Genomic DNA, 24,738 nt, shown 5'->3' with positions numbered 1-24,738 from the left:
TTAGAAGAATCCAGAGAAAGTACATTCCTGCCATGGTGAAAGGGAAGGCTGGTACACATAGGGAATGCTGGATGACTAAAGAAATTGAGGGTTTAGTTAAGAAAAAGAAGGAAGCGTATGTCAGGTATAGACAGGATAGATTGAGTGAATCCTTAGAAGAGTATAAAGGAAGTAGGAGTATACTTAAGAGGGAAATCAGGAGGGCAAAACGAGGACATGAGATAACTTTGGCAAATAGAATTAAGGAGAATCCTAGGGAGAGAATAAGGCCCCTCAAAGATCAGCAAGGCGGCCTTTGTGTGGAGCCACAGAAAATGGGGGAGATCCTAAATGAATATTTTGCATCAGTATTTACTATGGAAAAGGATATGGAAGATATAGACTATAGGGAAATAGATGGTGACATCTTGCAAAATGTCCAGATTACAGAGGAGGAGGTGTTGGATGTCTTGAAATGGTTAAAGGTGGATAAATCTCCAGGACCTGATCAGGTGTACCCGAGAACTCTGTGGGAAGCTAGAGAAGTGATTGCTGGGTCGCTTGCTGAGATATTTGTATCATCGATAGTCACAGGTGTGGTGCTGGAAGACTGGAGGTTGGCAAATGTGGTGCCATTGTTTAAGAAGGGTGGTAAAGACAAGTCAAGGAACTATAGCCTGACCTCAGTGGTGAGCAAGTTGTTGGAGGGAATCCTGAGGAACAGGATGTATATGTATTTGGAAAGACAAGGACTGATTAGGGATAGTCAACATGGCTTTGTGCGTGAGAAATCATGTCTCACAAGCTTGATTGAGTTTCTTGAAGAAGTAATGAAGAGGATTGATGAGGGCAGAGCGGTATATGTGATCTATATGGACTTCAGTAAGGCGTTCAACAAGGTTCCCCATGGGAGACTGATTAGCAAGGTTAGACCTCATGGAATACAGGGAGAACTAGCCATTTGGATACAGAACTTGTTCAAAGGTAGAAGACAGAGAGTGGTGGTGGATGGTTGTTTTTCAGACTGGAGGCCTGTGATCAGTGGAGTGCCACAAGGATCGGTGCTGGGTCCTCTACTTTTTGTCATTTACATAAACAATTTGGATGCAAGCATAGGAGGTACAGTTAGTAAGTTTGTGGATGACACCAAAATTGGGGCTGTAGTGGACACGGAAGTGGATTACCTCAGATTACAACAGGATCTGGACCAGGTGGGCCAATGGGCTGAGAAGTGGCAGATGGAGTTTAATTCAGATAAATGCGAGGTGCTGCACATGCTGCACTTTGCTGCACAAAGAGACCTTGGAGTACAGGTTCATAGCTCCTTGAAAGTGGAGTTGCAGGTAGATTGGGTAGTAAAGAAGGTGTTTGGTATGCTTTCCTTTATTGGTCAGAGTATTGAGTACAGGAGTTGGGAGGTCATGTTGCGGCTGTACAGGACATTGGTTAGGCTACTGTAGGAATAGTATATACAATTTTGGTCTCCTTCCTATTGGAAAGATGTTGTGAGACTTGAAAGGGTTCAGAAAAGATTTCCAAGAATGTTGCCAAGGTTGGAGGATTTGAGTATAGGGAGAGGCTGAACAGGGGCTGTTTTCCCTGGAGCATTGAAGGCTGAGGGGGTGACCTTATAGAGGTTTATAAAATTATGAGGGGCATAGATAGGATAAATAGACAAAGTCTTTTCCCTGGGGTCAGGGAATCCAGAACTAGAGGGCATAGGTTTAGGGTGAGAGGGGAAAGATATAAAAGAGACCTAAGGGGCAACCTTTTCATGCAGATGGTATGTGTATGGAATGAGCTGCCAGAGGATGTGGTGGAGGCTGGTACAATTGTACATTTAAGGGGCATTTAGATGGTAAATGAATAGGAAGGGTTTGGAGGGATATGGGCTGGATGCTGGCGGGTGGGACTAGATTGGGTTGTGATGTCTGGTCGGCATGGACAAATTGGACCGAAGGATCTGTTTCCATGCTGTACATCTCTATGACTCTATGCATAAATTCCCTCTTTGTCCTTGAGTGGACATTCTCTTTCCCTACTTAATATCTTGTTCCTAACATACATATAAAACGTCTTGAGATTCCCTTCAATCAAACTTGTCAAGGATATTTCATGGCCCTGGTTTAATCTTTCTAGCGATCTTGAATGTAATCAATGACCAAGCCAGCACAGGCCTCTAGAGTAGCTAATTCCAAAGATTCAACAGCTGCTGAGAGAATACATTTATTCTTACTTCAATCTGAAATTACCTCCTCTTATTGTGAGATTGTGGCTGCTGGTTCTACAACCCCTCCCACCTCTGCAAACCAGCGAGAACACCTTTCTGCATCTGTCCTGACAAATCTATAGGAATTTAACAAGTGTCAATGAAATCACCTCTCATTCTTTGAAACCCAAGAGAATCCAGGCAGTCTCCTCCAACTTCCCAAGGATCAGAGCGACACACATTCACTCCTCTATGAGAAATTTATTTTAAAAATTGGCCCAGAAACTGTCAAAATGTTTTAAGTGATCGTTGTATGCATAATTATTGTTCAGTTGTCGTTGACATTAAGCCAAATTGTGTGAGCATTGTATGCCACATGACTGTGTCATATTTAATTCTGTCACTAGGTAGTTTGATGATCCCCCTCCCTCTCCCCTGGTCAGGTACTCTCAGCATTATTTCCAGAATTTTCTCCTCCATTGTTATTGTCACAGATTTGGCTAGAGAAGCACCTCAGATTTTTTTTCCCTCTCCCATGATACTTGGCATCTATAAGTGAATCTACAATTGAATGCAATGGCGTGTGCTTAATGGACAGAGAGCATTTGTTGAGTGTGACTGAGAGAGAGAAAGCGTAAGGAGGAGGGGTTTGTCAGGGTATACAGTCCGAGGTGGGTATGAGGAAGTCCACAGAGACATAGGGATGGATGTGCGCACAAGATGTAGAGAGTGATGCACTCGAGCAGGTAACGTGAGGGGTTTGGGATGATCCACACATCAGCATGTGATCAAATGTTTCACCAGCCTCTCCTTTTCTGCTCTGCCAAGGTCATTAAACTACTTTCAGCATTGAGTTCATGAATGTGACATCATGATCCTGCTGTTAGTCAAATGGATAAGCTCTGGCTGTGCCATCTTGGCTTATACAGGAAGGACTGCTTAAATGTCTCAGTGATGAATAGTATATGCCTGTAGGCCCTCACAGCTGCCAGCATTGTAATGAGCCAATCCAACTTCTGACTCCAAACTCCTTCAAACAGCACACCTTGTAAAAAGTAATTGCCTCATGTGGGTCACTACCACATTCTCAAAAACTTACCAGCAAAGCTAACACGATCTGGTAATGAAGTGGATGTGCACAGAAACCACTGTTTAGCTGGTCATTTTAACACAGCATCCTGCTCACATGCCCACTTGTCTGTCCTTGACATGCTGCAATGATCCAGCGAATCACAGCACAAATTGGATGAATAACATCTCATCTTCAGACAAGGCACTTCTCAACCTCTGGACTTAATATTGAGTTCAACACCTTCAGATTGTGAACCCATTTTCATTCCTTCCCCTTTTAGCTTTACATGTTACACTCCCTGTCACCGAGTCCTCTCCCCCTATCTCCCACTCCAGTGGGACTGTCTGTTCTTTCTTGTTTGGTAGTTAGACACATCTTTGTTCTACCATTCTCACATTCCAATCACTTTATCTGCATTCTCCCCCAGCACTCCACATTCATCCCCCCAACCCTGCACCCCTCCCTCCACCTATCGCATAAATGCTGCCTGCTCCACACTTCACACCAGCTTTGATGCAGAATCATCTAGAGTTGAAACATTAGCTTAACCTCTCTCCATAAGTGCTGCCTGATCTGCTGTGATTTCCAGTATTTTTTTTGTTTTCAGTCTAACATACTTTACTGACTTTTAGAACTTCCACGTACTAGTAGGCTGTCCCTCTGCCAGTCCCAGTGAATTCCGAATGTCATATAATCCTGAATTCTAATATCAACCTCAGCTCTTTTGATAATACATCAAAATTCCTGATGAAGGGCTTATGCCCGGAATATCGATTCGCCAGCTCCTCGGATGCTGCCTGACCTGCTGTGCCTTTCCAGCACTACACTTTTTGACTCTGATCTCCAGCACCTGCAGTCCTCACTTTCTCTTGGATAACACAGCAAGGCCTTTCAGTGATTATTGGGTTGACAAATATGGGCAATGTGTTGCCTCAATAAAAAGATGCATAAAGAATGTGTCCGTTTGTTTGGTGGTATTACGACAGAGTAGAATTTTACAAAGGTAGAAAATCTCCTGTTTCACTTCAGTTAATGTCATAGAACCGAATCAAGCGAAGGACAGGAAAGCTCTGCTTAACTTTACAATTGAACACCACCACTTGAAAGTCACTTGGGGTCTTGGGGATTTAATGACATGCCTTAACAATCAAGCCAAAGTATGAAGAGAAGTTAGATATAGCATTTGATGTGGAATCAAAGGTTAACATGAAAGCAAACGAACCAAGGTTCAAATGTGGCACAGGCAATCTTCAGTCAAATATCTTTGCACAGGAGGCTAGAAATATCTCTGGATAAATGCCACCTTAGATCACATAATATTATAAATTTAGTTAAATCAGCTGGTTGGATGGCTAACATATAGTGCAGAATGATGCTTTCAGTGTGAATTTATTAGTTAGTTTTAAATCTGAGATAGATAAATTTTTGTGAAGCAAAGGTATTAAGGGATATGGGCTGAGGGCAGGTATAATATTGGGTTAGGCCGCAATCAGTCACAAACTCATTAAATGGTGGAACAGGCTCAAGGGGCTGAATGGTTTACTCCTGATCCTACATTCCCCACACTGACTGTGGTAGTTCAATAATGTGGAGTGGTGTCCCTCAATCCACATAACTAATTGCTCCTTCTACTGCAGAGAGATGCCTGTGGCGCTTTGTAGGCTATAGATAATTATCAATTACCAGCAAGCATTCATTCGCCATTGTCACCAACAGCAGATTTTATCCTTAAGAGTGATTAACTCAAGAAATGGATCTCCAGGGAGCAGAATCTAAGTAACAGTAATTCTTTGTTAAACTGTTGATGCTGAGATTGAATATCATGGGGGTGTATTGTACATTGTTATAGGATGTGGCAAACAACTTTTCACAATCATCTAGTCACGTGGCCAATATCAACACTTCAGACCTTCATTGCAGTGTAATTCTGATTTTGTGCTCAAGTCATGTAGTGGAGCCAGAATCAGAGTGATAGATTTACCATCAGGTTAATTCTAGGATTGTAGAGTAAACTATCAAGAGAGGTACAGAGATAGAAAGAGAGAGAGAGAGAAAAGCAGAAGAGGGAGAAAAATGATGATGATTTTAGACAACTTGAAACAAAAATGGGAGGTCCCTGGAGAGGAAAGACAAGGATCAATAGACATGGAGGACCAGCATTTCGGCCGATCTCTACTACTATTTCACCAGCACTTGTCATTGCAGAAAATATTGTTCAATAGACTGTCATTGCTTACGGTTACAATGGATTAAGCTGTGCATAAATAAAGCTGGTTAAAAAAAGTCAGAACCACAAAGTTCTAGCTATTTAGGAAAACACAATTAACAGGATTCAGCGTTTGTTCATTTGATAGGAATGGAAAAGATATTGAAAATATTTTGGAGACTTTTTTTGATAAACATAACTCCTCCTTCACCAGGGCACACTCTGTAGTCTGAACTGCATTTTGCCGACCCTCCATCTGTCTCATCAGAAGGGCTTTGTATTCAGTAAGGTAAGGGACACATCACTTACAACAATGGGATTTCTGCCAGCATTATCCTTTCTTCTAATCAATACAAGGCACTCCAGACAAGTGTTACATTTTACCTGAGGAGTTATCAATATCACAATAATTGCTAGAAAGATCAGAAACACAAAATTTACACTACCACTAGACTTACCCGCATTTCTAGAAACATTAGTTTCACTGAACTTACCAGCATTACTATAAACTTGTTAAGTTTTGCTATGTCTACACTTCCTAGAGTGATGACAATTACTTGAATCACTAGAATCATTTGTATTGCTGAAAACCAGAAATATTTTGTTGAAGTTTCTCACCTTGCACGTGTCAGGACAACTCATAACAACTAAAGTAAAAGCAAAACAATATTTATACCAGATGAGATGAGACTGCTGATTGGTTGACAAATGGACTAATTGATAGATGGGTTATCATTCATGATGTGCCAATCAATTATGGCCAACTGCCAAGCTTTGTTTAAATTATAAACTAATTTAGAATCAAAAACACATTCCAGTCCTGCTCCACACATTTTTTGATTTCTTATTTTTGTTCTAAAATACAATTCAGGCTTTCTAACAATGCTGTCATTCGTCTGATTGGAGATTTTAAAAAAATTTTGTTTATACATTACTTAAATGTCATTCATTTCCATTTGTTCTGGAACTTTCAGGATCAATCACAATTTTAGTTTATTTCCTTTTTCTTTTATATTTTTTTCTTGACATAAGACATGCAGGTAGTTTCAGCCTGTCTATATTGTTGACTCCACATAGTGACATCCCAATTCCCATACAGAATGGCAATGTTTGTGGGATCCAAGATGGCAGTGATCTGAGAGGTCTGCTCTGCTGAGCTCTGCATCACAGTTCAGGCAAAGTAGCACTCTCAACTCTCCATTTAAGTTATTTCTGTGAAAATTCAGCATTTAAAGAGTTATAGAACTTATACAAATGTCTTAAAGTCTGTTCTATCCAAGAAATATGACAAATGGTAAAGGTTCCAACAAGTCCCAACACATGGAACACTCACCAGCGACAATGGGCACTTCTACGACCACAGCTGCAGCCCCCTCTGCTATCCATTGGAGTCACTCTCCCACCAGGCCCTAGCTATGAAGTTTGCGAAACTGAGAGACATGATCGTGTTGTCAATTGAAGAGGAGTTCTGAAGTAGGCTGGACCTGATTGCGGCCAAGCTCTACAAGCACGAGGAGCAGCTGGAAGGCCTTGGATGCCAAACAGAAGAGATTGAAAGAAGGACCACAGCTTCAGAGACTGTGATCGACTCTTCAAAGGAACAAATTTGATTCTTGAGAAGCAGGTCCTTACCTGGCTGGAACAAGTGGACAACCTCGAGAACAGAGGTGGGCAGAAGGATGTTTTTGCACTGTAGGGCTGCTGGAGGGACTACAAGGTGACCAGCTAGTGAGCTTCTTTGAAAGCTGGCTGCCACAATTTCTGGGCCTGGAGACTGCGTTGGACCAGGGGAAAGTTGAGTGGGCCCATTGGATTGTGGTGCACAGGCCTGGCTCAGACCAGTGCCCTCACGCGATCCTAATGCGACTCCACAGTTACAGGGAGAAAGTTAAAGTTATAAAGACCTTAGAATAAAGGGAATGAATCCACAGGCCTTAACTTATGAAGGCTCCAAGATATTGTTTTTTCAGGACTCCTCTGTAGCTGTTATTCATAAAAGGAAGTCCTTTGATGAAGCCAAGAGAAGACTGAGAGACCCTAGTAACCAGTACTCCCTGAGGTAGCCGGCGGTGCTTCGATTCACTTATGATGGATCTATGTGCTCATGTGACTCTTCAGAAAAAGTGAAAATTTTTTTGGATGCTTTAAAATAGATCAGATAACTTAAAGGATGTGACAATAGTGTTCCTTTTTACCTTTTCTCTCTCTCCGTTTCTTAAAGAAAATAAATGCTGAGTTTTTTTCTGATATTCATGGGTATTAATGTATATTTGGGGATGGGTAGAGTGTCTATTTCAATTTCCTTGTTAAAATTTTTTCTTTTTCCTGTTTTGGCCCAGGCCTGTGTTGCGGCTCAGGCTGGAAGGAATTATGAAGGTGCTTTTGAGAGATGTAAGTGCCTCCTGTGGGCAAGGGGTAGAGTCCCTCATTAAGTGCCTCATGTTTGTTGCTTTTTTAAATACATAGTTATTAGAATATTAGTTGTATTAGTTTTAGTTTTTTTTAGGTTTTATGAGTTTTTTTTGTTTATGCTCAGCAATTTGTAAGTCAAATTCTACCTTTGTGGAGCCTCTACAACAAATGATGTGTAGAGAGTCATGGCTAATTGTGTCCTCAAATGGTGTACCTGGAATATTCACCAGTTAAGAGGAAAAAGGTGCTTTCTAGCCTTAGAAAGGAGCGAGTGGATATTACCCTTTTGCAGGGGATTCATCGCGATGATAAGGAACATTTGAAACTGCAGCAGAATGGGTTTGATCGGGTTTACGTCTCCTCCTTTAATACTAGGAGCAGGGGATTGGCAATACTTATTAGGAAGAATATTTCATTTAAGTTATTAGATCAGATTAAAGATGAGTATTGACGGTTTATCATTCTTAAAGCCTCAATACATGAAGAAGAGTATGGTATTTTCAGTGTTTATTGCCCCCAGCGTACCACCTTAAATTTTTGGTAGATGCAATCTCCAAACTGTTGGTTCTTGTGCCGCAGCAGATAATTATAGGAGGAGACTTTAATTGCCTCATCGATCCCATGGTGGACTGAATGCCTAGAGGCCCCCCAACACTTTCTTTAAATGTGAGACTTATGTGCTGAACTGGGATTGGTGGATGTCTGGAGGTGTCTCCACCCCATGGGTAGGGGATTTTATATTCTTTTCTAATCCGTACAAATGACATACTAGGATTGATCTTTTCCTAACCTCTGCATTATCCTTGGATTTGGTAACATCCTGTACAATTGGAAATATCACCATTTCTGACCACGCTGCAGTATATTTAGAGACAGGCTCAAGGCAGTGTTGCAGGCTCTTGGCACTGGCGAATGGATCCCTTTATTCTTAAGGATAGTAAGTTCATTGAATATTTCTTCAATTAATTTGAGGTGTTTTCAGACACCAATTCGGAATTGGCCAGTAACCCGTCTATTTTTTGGGAGACTTCTAAGGCTTATGCCAGAGGGATAATTATTTCTTAATCTTAATCTGCCAGTCAGAAATGACAGAAGTGGGAGCAGCAACATCTACTTGAGAATCAGCTGAAGACAGCAGCAAAGGTGTATTTTGATAAGATTGTGTTAAGATTGGAAACTGTGCTTCCTTCAATTGTTAAAGACAACCACAATAGTTTTATAAAGGGCTATAGATCCTCTAATAATGTCAGGAGGTTGCTGAATATGATTCAAGCAAGTCAGCAGCAGTGGGTTGAGGGATTAGTGGTCTCCTTGAATGCAGAAAAGGCATTTGATCGGGTCGAGTTGCCAAATCTCTTTTATACCTTTGAACGATTTAGATTGGGGAAGGTTTTTATTAAGTGGGTGAGGGTCCTCTACAGTGATCCTCTGGCAGCAGTTCTCACCAATTGTGTTAGATCTAGTAATTTTCATATTTGTAGGGGCACTCGGCAAGGCTGTCCCCCCTCACCATTACTTTTTACACTGGTGATCGCGTCGCTGGCAGAGGCTATCCGTAGGTCAAAATTACATAAGATCATATTATACGCAGATGATGTTCATGTTTTTTTGTCGAATCCAGTGGTCTCAATACCCCATTGATACAATGTATTAATTCATTTGGCTCTTTTTCAGGTTATAAGATTAATTTCTCAAAATCGGAGGCTATGCCTATGGTGGGGAGTGGAGGGGGTTTCTTAGGACAATACCTGATGTGGAGGGTGATCATGGTTCACCTTTAAATGGTCTCAGGTGGATTTTCTTAGTTTCGGCATCTTTGTTACTCCTGTCTTTGGTCAATTGTTTCAGGCCAATTTTGCTCATTTACTTGACTGGATTAAACAAGATCTCCAGCGATGGGAGGAGCTTCCAATATCCTGACTAGGCCAAATAGCTCTTATCAAAATGAACATCCTTCCCCATTTACCCTATATGAATGCTTCCCTTAATTTTTTCCTAGGCAATGCTTCCGGAGACTTAATGAATGGTTTAGCTCCTTTATTTGGTGCCATAGGTGACCTCTTATCAAGCTGGCTAAATTGCAGTTGCCTCATGGGTTGGGGAGAGTGGACCTTCCAGATATTAAAAGACATCAATTCAGTTCCCTTCTATCCTTTGTTAGTGACTGGGCTTGTGAGGACCTGGCATCAATATGGCTGGATATTGAGGCCACCCAAGCAAAATATTCCTTCATGAGTCTGTTGTTCTTAGATAAAATGAAGATAGTTATGGAATATTGCCATAATCTGATAAGTTATTAATACTATTAAGGCATGGAGGGTAATGTGTCAGAGTGAGGATAATATATCCAAAATGTTCTTTCTTACCCCTATAGCTACTGTGCTGGGTTTTCAGCTGGGGATAATGGAGCCCAGATTTAGGCTTTGGGCAGCTCGGGGAATCTTCTGTTTAGGTGATTTATTTGAAGGTGAAATAATGATGTCCTTTGTCCAAATAACCCATAAGTAGGGTATAGCTAGCAGAGACCTTTTTCATCTTTTTCAGGTCAGGGATTTTATTCAAAAAGGGACCACGCTTTTGACCGACCTCTATAGATCTGTTATGGGGAACAGGGTGCTTTACGCAAAAAGTACTCTTTCTATTAGTACTCTTTATCATATGTTAGAGGGTGATCTTTCAGAAGACGTTGAGTGGTTTTGTGGGGTCTGTGACAGAGAACTAGGGGTTGAAATCTCTATGGAGACATGTGAGGACATTTGCGAAAATGCGAGGAAGATTTTGATCTATAATAAGACCCATGCCATGCACCTTAAAATTCTGTACAGGGTCCATTTGGCCCCAAACTGTTTCTCAAAATTTAAGATGGGAGTATCTTCATGAGATCCTAAGTTCAAAATAAGTATCAGTACTCTCACTCATTGTCTGTGGTCTTGCTGCAGGCTCCGTACATGTTGGAGTGCTGTGGCAGGTGTTATAGAGACGGTCTTGGGGACCGAGGTTAAGATGGACCCTATCTTTTTTCTCCTGGGCCTACTCAATATATCTTCTCTCGTCACTCATGGGAAGAATCTTTTTAATTTTCTCATGTTTTGTGTAAGGAAAGATATTCTAATGTGTTGGATCTCTGAAAGTCCCCCAGGTCTGTTGGGTTGGCATAGGTTAATCACAGAACGCATTCCTTTGGACTTTTTTATGAATGTGGTACACCAGAAAACAGGAGATTTTTTTATGATATGGCAGCCCTTTTTGGACTACCTGGATATAGATTTATTTGCCATCTTAACTAGGGCTTTTGTGTGGCCATGACAATCTGATTTAGTGAACTTGATGTCCTCGAAGGAGGAATTTCAAATAAACTCGTGTGTATTACTCAATGCTCTCAAATCTGGAAGCGAATGTTTTGTTGTGCTGAGCTGTTGTATTTATTTATTGCTTTTACTGATTTGTTTATTTTGCACGAGTGTACTGTAGTTGCTTTTTTTTTGTTTTATTTTTATAATGTTTTTTGTTGGTTTATTGTTGCTGCAATTTTATAAAAAATCTTTGCTTTCAATAAAAATATCTACAAAAAAAAAGAATGGCAATGTTGGAATAATTGCCCCTGTTAATCATGCCTGGAGTCCAGATTGGTATAACTGACACTGGTGACTGTGTTTTCAGCTAACAAAGTTAAAAATCACACAACACCAGATTATAGTCCAGCAAGTTTATTTGGAAGTACAAGGTTTTGGAGCGCTGCTCCTTCGTCAAGACCTGTTGGATTATAACCTGGTGTTGGATGATGTTTAACTTTGTTCACCCCAGTGCAACACTGGCACCTCCATTTCAGCCAACAAGACTCCAAAGTTTCCTTCATAGACCAGTCTCTCTAACTCTGTCTCCTACTTGGACACATTCCTTAAAACTTCCCTCTTTGGATTTTGGTCATCTGCCCTAATACTATCTAATGTTGCACAAAGTTAAATGTTGTTGGTTAATGCTTCTGTAAAAAGATAAAATGTGCTAAATAGGTACATATTGTTATTGTAGCCATTGTACATGCTCATTTTACACCTTCATTACTTCCTTCATTTCACCATTTGACCTTTCCAGCTAGAAAATAGTAGAGGTGGGTTATCTGGAGTTGAGGTGCATTTCAGCCATAATCAGGTCGAATGGCAGAATAGGGTTGAAGGGCAGAATAGCCTCATGTTGTTCGTGTAATTGTGTCCTACCCTGGTCGATGGTGATACAGATCGGAACCACCCATATTCCTTCACAATTCAAGTGAAGAGATAATTCAGTATAAAATACTTCTTGACTTATTTCCTTATGTCTTTAATAGCTTGGTTTATTTCTTAAACATAGGACCATTAAGACAAATATGAAAATGCAGCACTCTCTTCCATTTTACTTACCTCTCCACCTGACTAGCGTAGCTATTATCATAGGTGTCATAGCTTTGTTCGTCATATTCTCCTCCATAGCCATCATCATAGCCCTGAAGAAATAATAAAACTGATCAAACAATACCCTTCAATAAACTAATTAGATGCTTGATCACATCTGTCTGTAAATGAGAAAGATGCAGTGAAGGAATTATGGACATAGCAAGACTTAACAATCTTAAAGAGTCATAGAGTCAGAGATGTACAGCGCAGAAACAGACCCTTTGGTCCAACTCGTCAATGCCGACCAGATATCCTAACCTAATCTAGTCCCATTTGCCAGCAATTGGCCCATATCCCTCTAAACCCTTCCCATTCATATAGCCATCTAGATCCCTTTTAAATGCTGCAATTGCACCAGCGTCCACTGCTTCTTCAGGCAGCTCACTCCATACGCGCACCATCCTCTGCTTGAAAATATTGCCCCCCCAGGTCTCTTTTATATCTTTCCCCTCTCACCCTAAATCTATGCCCTCTAATTCTGGAGTCCCCCATCTCAAAGGAAAGATTTTGTCTATTTATCCTATCCATGCCCCTCATGATTTTATAAACCTCTACAAGGTCACCCCTCAGCCTCCGACACTCCAGGGAAAATAGTCCTGGCCTAATCAGCCTCTTCTGAAAACTCTAATCCTCCAACTCTGGCAACATCCTTGTAAATCTTTTCTGAACCCTTTCAGGTTTCACAACATCCTTCCAATGAGAAGATGACCAAAATTGCATGCAATATTCCAAAATGGCCTAACCAATGTCCTGTACAGCCGCAACATGACCTCCCAACTCAGTACTCAATACTCTGACCAATAAAGAAAAGCATAGCAAAAGTCTTTGTAACTATTCTATCTACCTGTGACTCTACTTTCAAGGAACTATGAACCAGCACTCCAAGGGCTCTTTGTTCTGCAACAATCCCTAGGACCTTACTATTAAATGTATAAGTCCTGCTAAGATAAGCTTTTCCAAAATACAGCACCTTGCATTTATCTAGATTGTGAGGTGCTGCATTTTGGAAAAGCTTATCTGCCACTCCTCAGCCCATTGGCCCATTTGATCAAGATCCTGTTGTACTCTACGGTAACCTTCTTCGCTGTCCACTACACCTCCAATTTTGGTGTCATCTGCAAACCTACTAAGTATACCTCCTATTCACATTCACATCGGTGTACACAGTTCAAAAAGTAGATATCTTTTATGGGATATGGATGTCACTGGCAAGACAAGATTTTTTTTGCCCATCCCTAATTGCCATAGAATTGAATTACTTGCTGGGGATTTTTCAGAATACAACTTGAAGTATTAAGTGAGAGTATGGAATGAGAGGGACAGACTGGGTAATGATAGCATAGTTCCTTCCCAGAAGGACCAGATGGGCCTTTATAACACTCATGCATAATTTCACTGAGTGTAGCTTTCAAATTCTGACTGAATTGAATTTTAATTCCTCCAGCTGCCATGGTGGGATTTGAACCCGTCTCTCAAATAGTCTGGGGCCTCTATATTCATGTTTAGTAACATTATAACTACCATGCCATCTCCACGGAATACAAAACAGAAAGGTAAGTCCTCATAACAACATTTCTATACTGACCAAATAATCTGCTTTAGCATTTCTTCTAAGGGATAATCTAGCCAGAGCTCCCCTACTCTCCTTTTGCATATTGGCGTAGGATCTTTTCTGTTCACTTGAGAAGTCATATTTCATCTTAGCTTAATAAAAGATTGCACCCCTGATACTGCAACACTCTGGCAGTATAACAGCATCATGTCATAGAATACCTACAGTATGGAAGAAGGCCATTTGACCCATCAAGCCCACACCAACCCTCCAAACAGCATTCCACAGACCCACCTCATCCCTATAACTCTGCATTCTCCATGGCCAATCCATCTAACCTACACATTCCTGGATGCAATGGGCAATTTAGCATGGCTAATTCATGTATAACCTGCACATCTTTGGTCTTTGGGAGGAAACCAGAGCACCTGAAGGAAGCCCACACAGACACAGGGAGAATGTGCAAACTCCACACACAGACACCTGAGGATGGAATTGAACCCTCGGTCCCTGATGCTGTGAGGCAGCAGTGCTAACCACTGAGCCATCCCAGCTGGGATTGGAATGAAAACCTGCCGTAGGGGGAGCCAGAACAATCTGAGCTGTGGTCATCGGGTCACATAAACATCATTTAAATTCCCTTCCTGGGTAATCTTATTGTCCTCTCTTCAATAGCTCAGGTTGATCATAATAGTCCTTCTTATGTTGCCCTTTTGATGAACAAGCTGAGATGAAAAATAACCATCTGGGGAAAAAGTATGAATTAGAAATTTGAGTTGTTGATAACAAAGAGAATGATTCTCACTTCAACTGATGTTTAATCATTGATATATGGTGACTTGCAGATGCCTAAAATGATACTTCTTAGTGATCATCTAAACTCATTGTAAATCAAACATCTCTCTCTGTGTAAGGCTTTGTGTGTGCCAGGTTTCCCTCCTGCTCTTGTACTCATATTTTCCTTCCTGGTCAGTTGACATTCCTTACGTAAGCATCATGTTTGACAGTCACTGTAATATTTTAAAGCTTAGCTCACTTATTTCTAGTTGAAACCTTTCACAATAACACTGAAAACTTTGTAGATTCGAGTTGCTGTTGATAAGAATGTATTTTACCAAGCCAGACCTTGAATGTGGAGTTTTACCTATCAGGAACATGCATCGTAAATCAGATTGTTGATATCAGTCAGCCAGAGAACATGCTCTAACAGGGAAGGTCATTTTTTCATCATTTCCAAGTTTTGAGCTTAGAATGTGAACCTTTTCTCTCTCCAATCCTTTAAGAAGTTCTTTGAAACTCATTTCTTTGACCAAGCTTTTTTCATCTGTCTGGCTCAATTTTCATACTTTGTACACAGTTAAGGGTCTACTTTGCCTGGTAATGTCCCTGTGAAGGACACTACATATAAAGCACGTTGTCAAATTTACATGTTAAATTTCACAACTGTTTGTTGATTGGACATGAAAATAAATTTTAGAGAAGAACATGCTTGGATTTGATTGGTGGCACTTAACATTTGTTGTCAACTCAATGTACCTCTTTGTCCCTGGTCTTCCCAGGATGAATGACAAGCAGCAAAAGTTGAGGACACAGCCATTACTGTTCTAACACTGGCAGCAGATGGATACAGTATGGAGTAACCAAGGGAACCAAGCTTAAGCATAATTAAGCTACTGCTGTTGTAACAAACAATAATTCTATAACAAAAATAGAAAATGCTGGGAAACCTCACCAGGTCTGGCAGCATCTGTGGACAGAAAGCAGAGTTAATGTTTCAGGTCCAGTTCTATAGTTCTGAACCTGGACTTGAAACCTTAACTCTGCTTTCTGTCCACAGATGCTGCCAGACCTGCTGTTTTTCCCCAGCAGGTTCTGCTTTTGTTTCTGATTCCCAGCATCTGCAGTTTTTTTCTTCTTTTCTGTTTATTAATTTTACCACATTAATTCTCAGTCCTGAATTGACTACAGCACGTACTATCAAAGCAGATGACAACCCTAAATCAAAACAGAAGACCTCATCTTCCAATTGTTTTCCAGGCAGTAATAGCTTCAAATTAAAATGGATGTTCCTTCTACAGTTTTCTTTAAAGCTGAATGATATTTGGGAATTTGCTCTGAATTAAAGTTAAAAGACACATATTTATGATTCATTTTTCATTTATCGCAAACTCTCTGAAACCACAGTGAGTTGATGCAAAGATTTTAGAACAATGCATTTTCAATTTTAAATCTTTATCCTCTTAAGAAAACACAACGATTTTTGATTGCTGGAAGCATCGAAGTGTTGAAGATCCCTCACTGTGTTCATGACAAAGTAAGCTCTGCACTGTTCTGCTGCAGTGGAACATAACCAAAGATTATGATCTGGTGATGTCACTGAAAAAAAGCACATTGGGATTAATTTGCTACTACAACTACACCTCATGTGACTTGTACTTTACAAAAGAAATGAGACATTCAGAGATATTGCATTCTCTATTGTTTTAGCCTTCTGATCTATTTACCTAGATAGACAATGCCTTTGTGGTGATGTTTCTATCATTTCAGAGGTCTAGCACAAGAACAGACCATTCAGCCCAACAGATATATGCTGGTATTTAAGCTCCTCTGCAAATCACTGTTCCTTCCAATTGGAAAATTACGCATGTCACTCTACCATGTAACAAAAGCGAGAGAGAGAGAGAGAGAGAGATAGCAGTGATCTATAGCTCAGTAAGCTGAGCATTGGATGTCATGAAAGTACTGGAGTCCATAATTAAGAGTAGAGTGATTTTACCCTTTAAATAGTTTCAAATGATCAGGACACCAAGTGCAAATTTGTAAAGAGTGGATTACCCCGACAAGAATCGGACTGAATTTTCTGAAGAGCTGACTAAAGAAATTTACAAGGGAAAATCACTGGGTGGCTTTTATATAGATTTCAAAAAGGGTTTCATGAAGTTCCTCATTAGAGTTGGTTAGCTAAAGCTGAAGCCCATGAAAGTGAAGGCAACTTAGGTGGTATTGGCATTTTAGCAATGTCTCTGGACTAATAATCCAGAATCTCAGGCTAATGTTCTGGGAATATGGGTTCGAAACCCAACATGGAAGGTGGCAACTTTGACTTCAACAAACATATACTGGAGTAAAAGTAAAAGCTGGCCTAATGGCAGCCATGAAAGCAATGTCAACTGTTGTAGAAGCTCATGTTCTATAGAAATGGAAATCTGTCATTCTTACCTGGTCTAGCTGCCATGTGACTCCAAATCCAAAGCAATATGGTTGACTCAATTGGGCAATTAGAGATGCATAATAAAATGGCCACATAATGCTCACATCCCATGAACTGATAGAAAACAAATTGACCAATGCTTTCAAGATATTCAAAGATTTTGTTTCCACCAACTTTTGTCAAAGGATGTTCCAAAGTCTCTCAATTCTCCAACTGGACAAATGTCTCCTTATCTTTACCTTAAATGGGTCACACCTCAGTTTCGAACAGCGATCCCTCTTTAGTGATTTTCCCACAGATAGAAACATCCCCTCCACATGAATCCTGTCAAGACAGTTGTGTCCTACTCTAAACTCCAATGCAGACAAGCCCAGTGATACAAGCCTTTCTTCATAAAACAACCTATCAATTCCAGGTATTAGTCTAGTAAACCTCTTTCAAACTACTTCCAATGCATTTACATCAATCATCAAAGAATTATATCAAAACTGCATGCAGTCTTCCATACATAGTCTCACCACGACCTTAGTAACTGGAGCAAAGCCGTCCTAAATTGGAATCCAATACCTCTTGCAACTTTCTAAATTAGATTTCCTTCTCACTCGAAGAAAGTCAGGACTGCAGATGCCGTAGAGTCAGAGTCGAAAAGTGTGGCACTGGAAAAGCACAGCAAGTCAGGCAGCATTTGAGGAGCAGGAGAGTCGATGTTTCAGGTGTAAGCCCTCATTCTCAGTTGCCATATCTACATACTAACATTATTTGATTCACGTACTAGGACACCCAGATCTTTTGCACAGCTTTGCCATCTCTAAACATTTAGATGGCGTCATAAACTAGAGGCCCATTCTAAAGCTCTGGTTCAAATTTAAATTTAAATAATAAGTAAAATCTAAAATTGAAAGCTAGTTTCAGTAATGATGTCTATTAGATATTTCCTCACTCAGGAAGTGGTGAAACTATGAAATTTTCTGCTACAGAAAGTAGGTGAGGCCATCATTTTTAAGGTGGAGTTAGATTTAGCTTTTGAGGCTAAAGGGACCAAATGGAATAGGGAGAAAGCAGAAACAGGGTACTAAGTTGGATGCTCAGCCATGATCAGATTGAATAGAGAAGCAGGCTTGGAGGGCCAAATAGCTTACTCCACCTTCTATTTTGTATGCAAGAAAGATAAAAAAGGAAATTGCTTTAAAAGCCTGTTGCCTGCTTAAATTTTCAAATGAACTTCCCTGGACTAAAACATGGCCACTACTGATCACCTTATACAAACTGACCACAATTCCCGGATGGACTCCAACCAACAATTACGTGGGCAGAACAAAGCTATGATCCTCTTGGAAAATCACATCCTTGCATTGCGTGGATCTTGCAGTGCCAAACAATAAAAAGGACTAGCAGGCGAGATGTTTCTCCCAGCCAGTTCTGAACAAAAGGCTGCTATCTGAATCACTGAGTCTGAAGTGGCTTTAACAGCTCACCATCAATCTCAAAACAAATCAGCACTGATCCTGGTGAGAGAATTTAGATTGTTAATAACCAATTGTTAGTCAGAAACTACCATGTTAAGTTGAAAGCTCATTATTTCAGTCAGGAATTGCATCACATGATCACACTCATGCCTCTGAAGAATTAATTGCAATTTTTGGGCTGTCTTGCTTCAATCTGATAAGAAGCAGTTTGCTGTTAACATCACGTCAATCTAAGTACCTAACTGATGACACCACCGCCAGATTACAGACTTAGCTCAGATTGTTCAAAGTCTAAACCTCCTTTGACATGTAATATCGGAAGAAACTTTGTAAGTTTGGAAGGTGGACATTAACCTTTTCTCCCTCAACATTAAAAGGAATTTTCCAATTTCAGCCAACTGCATTCTCTTGAATGCAAAACCTTTGGAAAGGAACCCTTTTTGGACAGAGACTTTGTGTGAATTAATGTCCATATCTTTAATTTCTAAATTATTCTTAATTGTAAACTCTTTTCTATCTTTCTTCCCATTTTCCTTCTGTGTATATTTGTATGTGTATGGGTTTTGTAATAATAATCTGTTCGGTTGATCGCAAGAATAGACCACCATTCTCTTTTTAACCCTAAGAGTTTGATGTGGGTCATTTTTTTTTTAAAATTAAATTTTGCAAATAGATTTTGGAGGACAACACTACAGCCCATTTCAAATGGAGAAAGAAGTAAGAATATTTCTTTAAAAGCCTTTGCTCACAGACAGAGGAATGAGGGAAATAAAATAATTTGTTTTACCCTCACATTACTTGAGGGAATTCAGAGCAGCGCAATGAGACTGCAAAAGCAGAAAGAAACCAGAAAAGAAAGGGTGAGGAGGTCCCACACGCCCATAAGGGAATGAGTAAAATCCATAAATTATGGGAAAATGGATGGAATGTCACAGGAGCTGAAGGAGACTAAGTTGGAGCCTGGGAGATTAAAAAGGGTCAGGATGGAACCCAGCAAAACTGAAAAGGTGAGGAAAGAATTTATAGTACCTACAGGGGGCAGGATGAATCCTCTGAGACTGAGCAGAAGTACGGCAAATTAAATTGTTTCTGCACAAACAGAAAGTTGCAGAGGGCTGAAATAATTTCCAACATCCCACCAAGAATGAAAAAACTCATTAGGAATAAAATGGCTCAGAAAAAGCTATCTCGGCATAATCAGACCGAGAGGACTAAAGTAGGTCAAGAAAAAAAAGTCTAGGTTTCCAAAGGGATGGAGGGAGGGAGTTAGAAATCAAACCGGCAAAAACCTCTCTTGCTGAATGAAATGGGGACCTGAGCAGTTCCCGTGTAAGTGAACTGATAGTGAGAGAGAGAGAGAGGCCCCCAACAACTAAAGAGACAATTGGCAGTGCAGTAGAAACCAGACTTATATGAGCCAGGATGGCCCAAAGGAAATGGGGAAGAACACGACCTGGCCCATTGAGCCTACCCAGAGCAGCTACAGCTCACCTGCACTGGTCTCTCCATGTTTAATACTAGAAATTAAGCCCAGGGAACAGGACAGCCCAGGCATGCATTACAGAGTGGGGCAGACAATGTGGCCACTCCAGCTGAACTAATCTTTTGAAAAGGTACTGGTAAGTCCCCATCATCCCGAGCGTGAGTAATCTTTTTCCCTTTGTCCCCCTTGATAGTGCATATTAGAATAAACCCACTGGCATTAACAATGCTGCAGCAACCTTTCCGAGGCTGCTAAACCTGGTAATAACTGAACTCAACAGTTGCACAGCGTACCTGGACATACAGCATTAGAAAGAAAACCTCAGGTCATGTAGGCAGAGAAATGCCAGGAATACTTTACAAGCACAATCGAAAGCCATCTGCTAGGCACCCTTTAAAATTCCCTCTAACCTTTTAAACTGGCATTGTAGGGAAGAACAGCATCACTAGCGTCACCTCATCCCATGTGTAAATACTCAGAATACAACAGGTAACTAACAATCCACATGACAGCTTGACTTTTAAGTAAATCTGTTTTTACAAAAAGATTAGAATTCCTGTTTTGCTTTTCTGAATGCCAAATGAACATCATGTCCACAAGATAAACAGAGATTGTAAATTATTTTAAAAGCCTGCTTTGTGTTTAAACTTTAAAATGAACTTTCCTGGATCAAAACACAGCTGCTATCAATTACGTTACAAGCTATCCACAATTTCGGGAAGGCCTCCGATTATCAGTTACCAGGACAAACCGTATATACTATCCTCCTGGAATCTGGATGTAGGCTTGCTCGCTGAGCTGGAAGGTTCATTTCCAGACGTTTTGTCACCATAAGTGATAACATCTTCAGTGGGCCTCAGGCGAAACACTGTACACGATTCCTTCTTTCTTGTTACAGTGGAACCTCGATTATCCAAATAACAATTATCCAAAAATTGGATTATCCGAAGGAGATCCCCATAGAAACATTACATCAAAGATGTGTTTCCAACAATGATCGCGTCTTTCGTTTACAGTGACTAAACAGGTACCATCTCCAAATGACTGACCTCCTGCCCTCTCTCCCTCCCCACGTTCCCTGGAATTCTACAGAGGAGTGTACCCTAAACCCACCTCACCTACCCACTTCCCCAGATAATCTGACCAACACTGCCCTGAACAGGGCAGAGGTGAAACCTGTCAAAATGTTGCAAAAAAAGTGTGTGTGTGTGTGTGTGTGTGTACGTGTGTGTGTGTACGTGTGTGTGCTATTTGGAGACATACCCCACAAAGGCAGCTGCAGCAGTCTTGTTGTTGATGTCCAGTCCGGCTGCCCCGGAGAAGGGGAGGGGGCAGTGCTGGATGGGAATGGGGATGGGGGCAGTGTTGGATGGGGGTGGGGCAATGGGTGGGGGCAGTGTTGGATGGGGATGGGGATGGAGATGGGGATGGGGATAGGGGCAGGAGCAGTGTTGGATGGGGACGGGGGGGCAGTGTTGGATGGGGATGGGGATGAGGATGGGGTGGGGCAGTGTTGAATGGGGATGGGGATGGGGGTGTGCTGGACGGGGATGAGGGAGCGGGGACAGTGCTGGACGGGGATGAGGGGCAGGTGGGCAGGAGTGTTGGTCAGGGGCAGGGACGGTGTTGGGGGGGCCGTGTTGGGAATGTGGCCTTGTGCACTGTGTGCTGCTGCAGTCTCTTGAATGGGGAGCAGACTGTGTAGGGTCTTTCTACAGACAACAAGCAAAACTAAATTTACAAAATACTGTGCAACAAACACTACATTGGACAAATAGGCAGAAAACTAGCCACCAGGATACATGAACACCAACTAGCCACAAAACGACATGACCCTCTTTCACTGGTATCCTTACATACAGATAAGCAAGGACACGACTTCAACTAGAACAACACATCCATCCTAAGACAAGCTGACAGAGACATGCACAAGAATTCCTAGAAGCATGGCATTCCAACCGGAACTCAAACAACAAACACATCGAGTTAGGCCTCATCTACCACCCCCTGAGAAAAAGAACATGAAATGACATCACCACAGGAAAGGACATCACCAACCCAAAGAAACCTAATCATATAAATAGAAAGCAGGAATCATGTACAGTGCTTCGCCTGAGGCCCACTAAAGATGTTACCTAGTAGAGTGACAAAACATTTGGAAATGAACCTTCCAGGAGATAGTCACATTTATCTAAATTAAAATCCATCTGCCACTCCTCGGCCCATTGGCCCATCTGATCAAGATCCCACTGTACTCTGAGGTAACCTTCTTTGCTGTCCACTGCACCTCCAATTTTGGTGTCATCTGCAAACTTACTAATGATACCTCTTATGCTCACATCCAAATCATTTGTATAAATGATGAAAAGTAGTGTACCCAACACTGATGCCTGTGGCACTCCACTGATCACAGGCCTCCAGTCTGAACAACAACCCTCCACCACTACTCTCTTTCTTCTACAGTTGAGCCAATTCTGTATCCAAATGGCTAATTCTCCTTGTATTCCATGAGATCTAATCTTGCTAACCAGTCTCCCATGGGGAACCTTGTCGAACGCCTTACTGAAGTCCATATAGATCACATATACAGCTCTGCCCTCATCAATCCTCTTCATTACTTCTAAAAAAAACTCAACCAAGTTTGTGAGACATGATTTTCCATGCACAAAGCCATGTTGACTATCCCTAATCAGTCCTTGCTTTTCCAAGTTGTTGGATTCCCTCCAACAACTTGCCCACCACCGAAATCAGGCTCACTGGTCTATAGTTCCCTGGCTTATCCTTATCACCGTTCTTAAAGAGTGGCACCACGTTAACCAACCTCCGGTCTTCCGGCACCTCACCTGTGACTATCGATGATACAAATATCTCTGTAGGGGCCCAGCAATCACTTCTCTAGCTTACCACAGAATTCTTGGGTACATCTGATCAGGTCGTGGGGATTTATCCACTTTTTAGGTATTTCAAGACATCTAGCACTTCCTCCTCTGTAATATGGACATTTTTCAAGATGTCACTATCTATTTCCCTACAGTCTATATCTTCCATGTCCTTTTCCACAGTAAATACTGAGACAAAATACTCGTTTAGTATCTGCCCCATTTCCTGCAGCTCACCATAAAGGCCGTCTTGCTGATCTTTGAGGGGCCCTATTTGCTCCCTAGTTACCCTTTTGACCTTAATGTATTTGTAAAAACCCTTTGGATTCTCCTTAATTCTATTTGCCAAAGCTCCATCATGTCCCCTTTTTGCCCTCCTGATTTCCCTTTTAAGTATACTCCTACTGCCTTTATACTCTTCTAAGGATTCATTCAATGTATCTTGTCTGACATATGCTCCCTTCTTTTTCTTAATCAAACCCTCAATTTCTTTAATCATCCAGCATTCCCTAGCCTTTCCTTTCACCCTAATAGGAATATACTGTCTCTAGACTCTTGTTATATCATTTCTAAAGGCTTCCCATTTTCCAGCCGTCCTTTTATCTGCAAACATCTGCCCCCAATCAGCTATTGAAAGTTCTTGCTTAATACTTTCTCCAATTTAGAACTTCAACTTTTAGATCTGGTCTATCCTTGCACATCACTATTTTAAAATTAATAGAATTATGATCACTGGCCTCAAAGTGCTCCCCCACTGACACCTCAGTCACCTGCCCTGCCTTATTTCCCACGAGTAGGTCAAGTTTTGTTCCTTCTCCAGGAGGTACATCCACATATTGAATCAGAAAATTTTCTTGTAAACACTTAACAAATTCCTCTCCATCTAAACCATCAACACTATTGCAATCCCGGTCTATATTTGGAAAGTTAAAATCACCTACCATAACCACCCTATTATTCTTACAGATAACTGAGATCATCTTATAAGTTTGTTTCTCAATTTCCCTCTGACTATTAGGGGGTCTATACTGGACCAACCAACCCAACCACCCCGTGGCTCAACACTTTAACTCCCCCTCCCACTCCACCAAGGACATGCAGGTCCTTGGACTCCTCTATCGCCAGACCATAACAACACGACGGTTGGAGGAAGAGCACCTCATCTTCCACCTGGGAACCCTCCAACCACAAGGGATGAACTCAGATTTCTCCAGTTTCCTCATTTCCCCTCCCCCCACCTTGTCTCAGTCGAATCCCTTGAACTCAGCACCACCCTCCTAACCTGCAATCTTCTTCCTGACCTCTCCGCCCCCACCCCACTCTGGCCTATCATCCTCACCTTGACCTCCTTCCACCTATCACATCTCCATCGCCCCTCTCCCAAGTCCCTCCTCCCTACCTTTTATCTTAGCCTGCTGGACACACTTTCCTCATTCCTGATGAAGGGCTTATGCCCGAAACGTCGAATTTCCTGTTCCTTGGATGCTGCCTGACCTGCTGCGCTTTTCCAGCAACACATTTTCAGTCTATAATAGTATCCCAATAAGGTGATCATCCCTTTCTTATTTCTCAGTTCAACCCAAATAACTTCCCTGGATGTATTTCTGGGAATATCCTCCCTCAGTACAGCTGTAATGCTATCCCTTATCAAAAATGCCACTCCCCCTCCTCTCTTGCATCCTTTTCTGTCCTTCCTGTAGCATTTGTATTCTGGCAGATTAAGCTGCCAGTCCTGTCCATCCCTGAGCCACATTTCTGTAATTGCTACAATATCCCAGTCCCATGTTCCTAACCATGCCCTGAGTTCATCTGCCTTCCCTGTTAGGCCTCTTGCACTGA

The 24,738-nt window shown here is 41.3% G+C and overlaps 1 protein-coding gene across 2 annotated transcripts in view; it reads right to left on the bottom strand.

Annotated features, from left to right (window-relative positions):
- LOC132807012 (KH domain-containing, RNA-binding, signal transduction-associated protein 2-like) overlaps positions 1-24,738 on the bottom strand; it is a 556,391-nt gene that overhangs the window by 65,849 nt on the left and 465,804 nt on the right. For both annotated transcript variants that reach the window (XM_060821296.1, XM_060821305.1), the window contains exon 7: positions 12,276-12,358. In XM_060821296.1, the coding sequence (XP_060677279.1) occupies positions 12,276-12,358 (83 nt within the window). The remainder of the gene's footprint in view (positions 1-12,275; positions 12,359-24,738) is intronic.

Source organism: Hemiscyllium ocellatum, chromosome 3, assembly GCF_020745735.1.
Source record: "Hemiscyllium ocellatum isolate sHemOce1 chromosome 3, sHemOce1.pat.X.cur, whole genome shotgun sequence".
Classification (NCBI taxonomy): Eukaryota; Metazoa; Chordata; class Chondrichthyes; order Orectolobiformes; family Hemiscylliidae; genus Hemiscyllium; species Hemiscyllium ocellatum.
The sequence above is the reverse complement of the archived record's forward strand: the minus strand, read 5'-3'. Positions and strand labels throughout refer to the sequence as shown.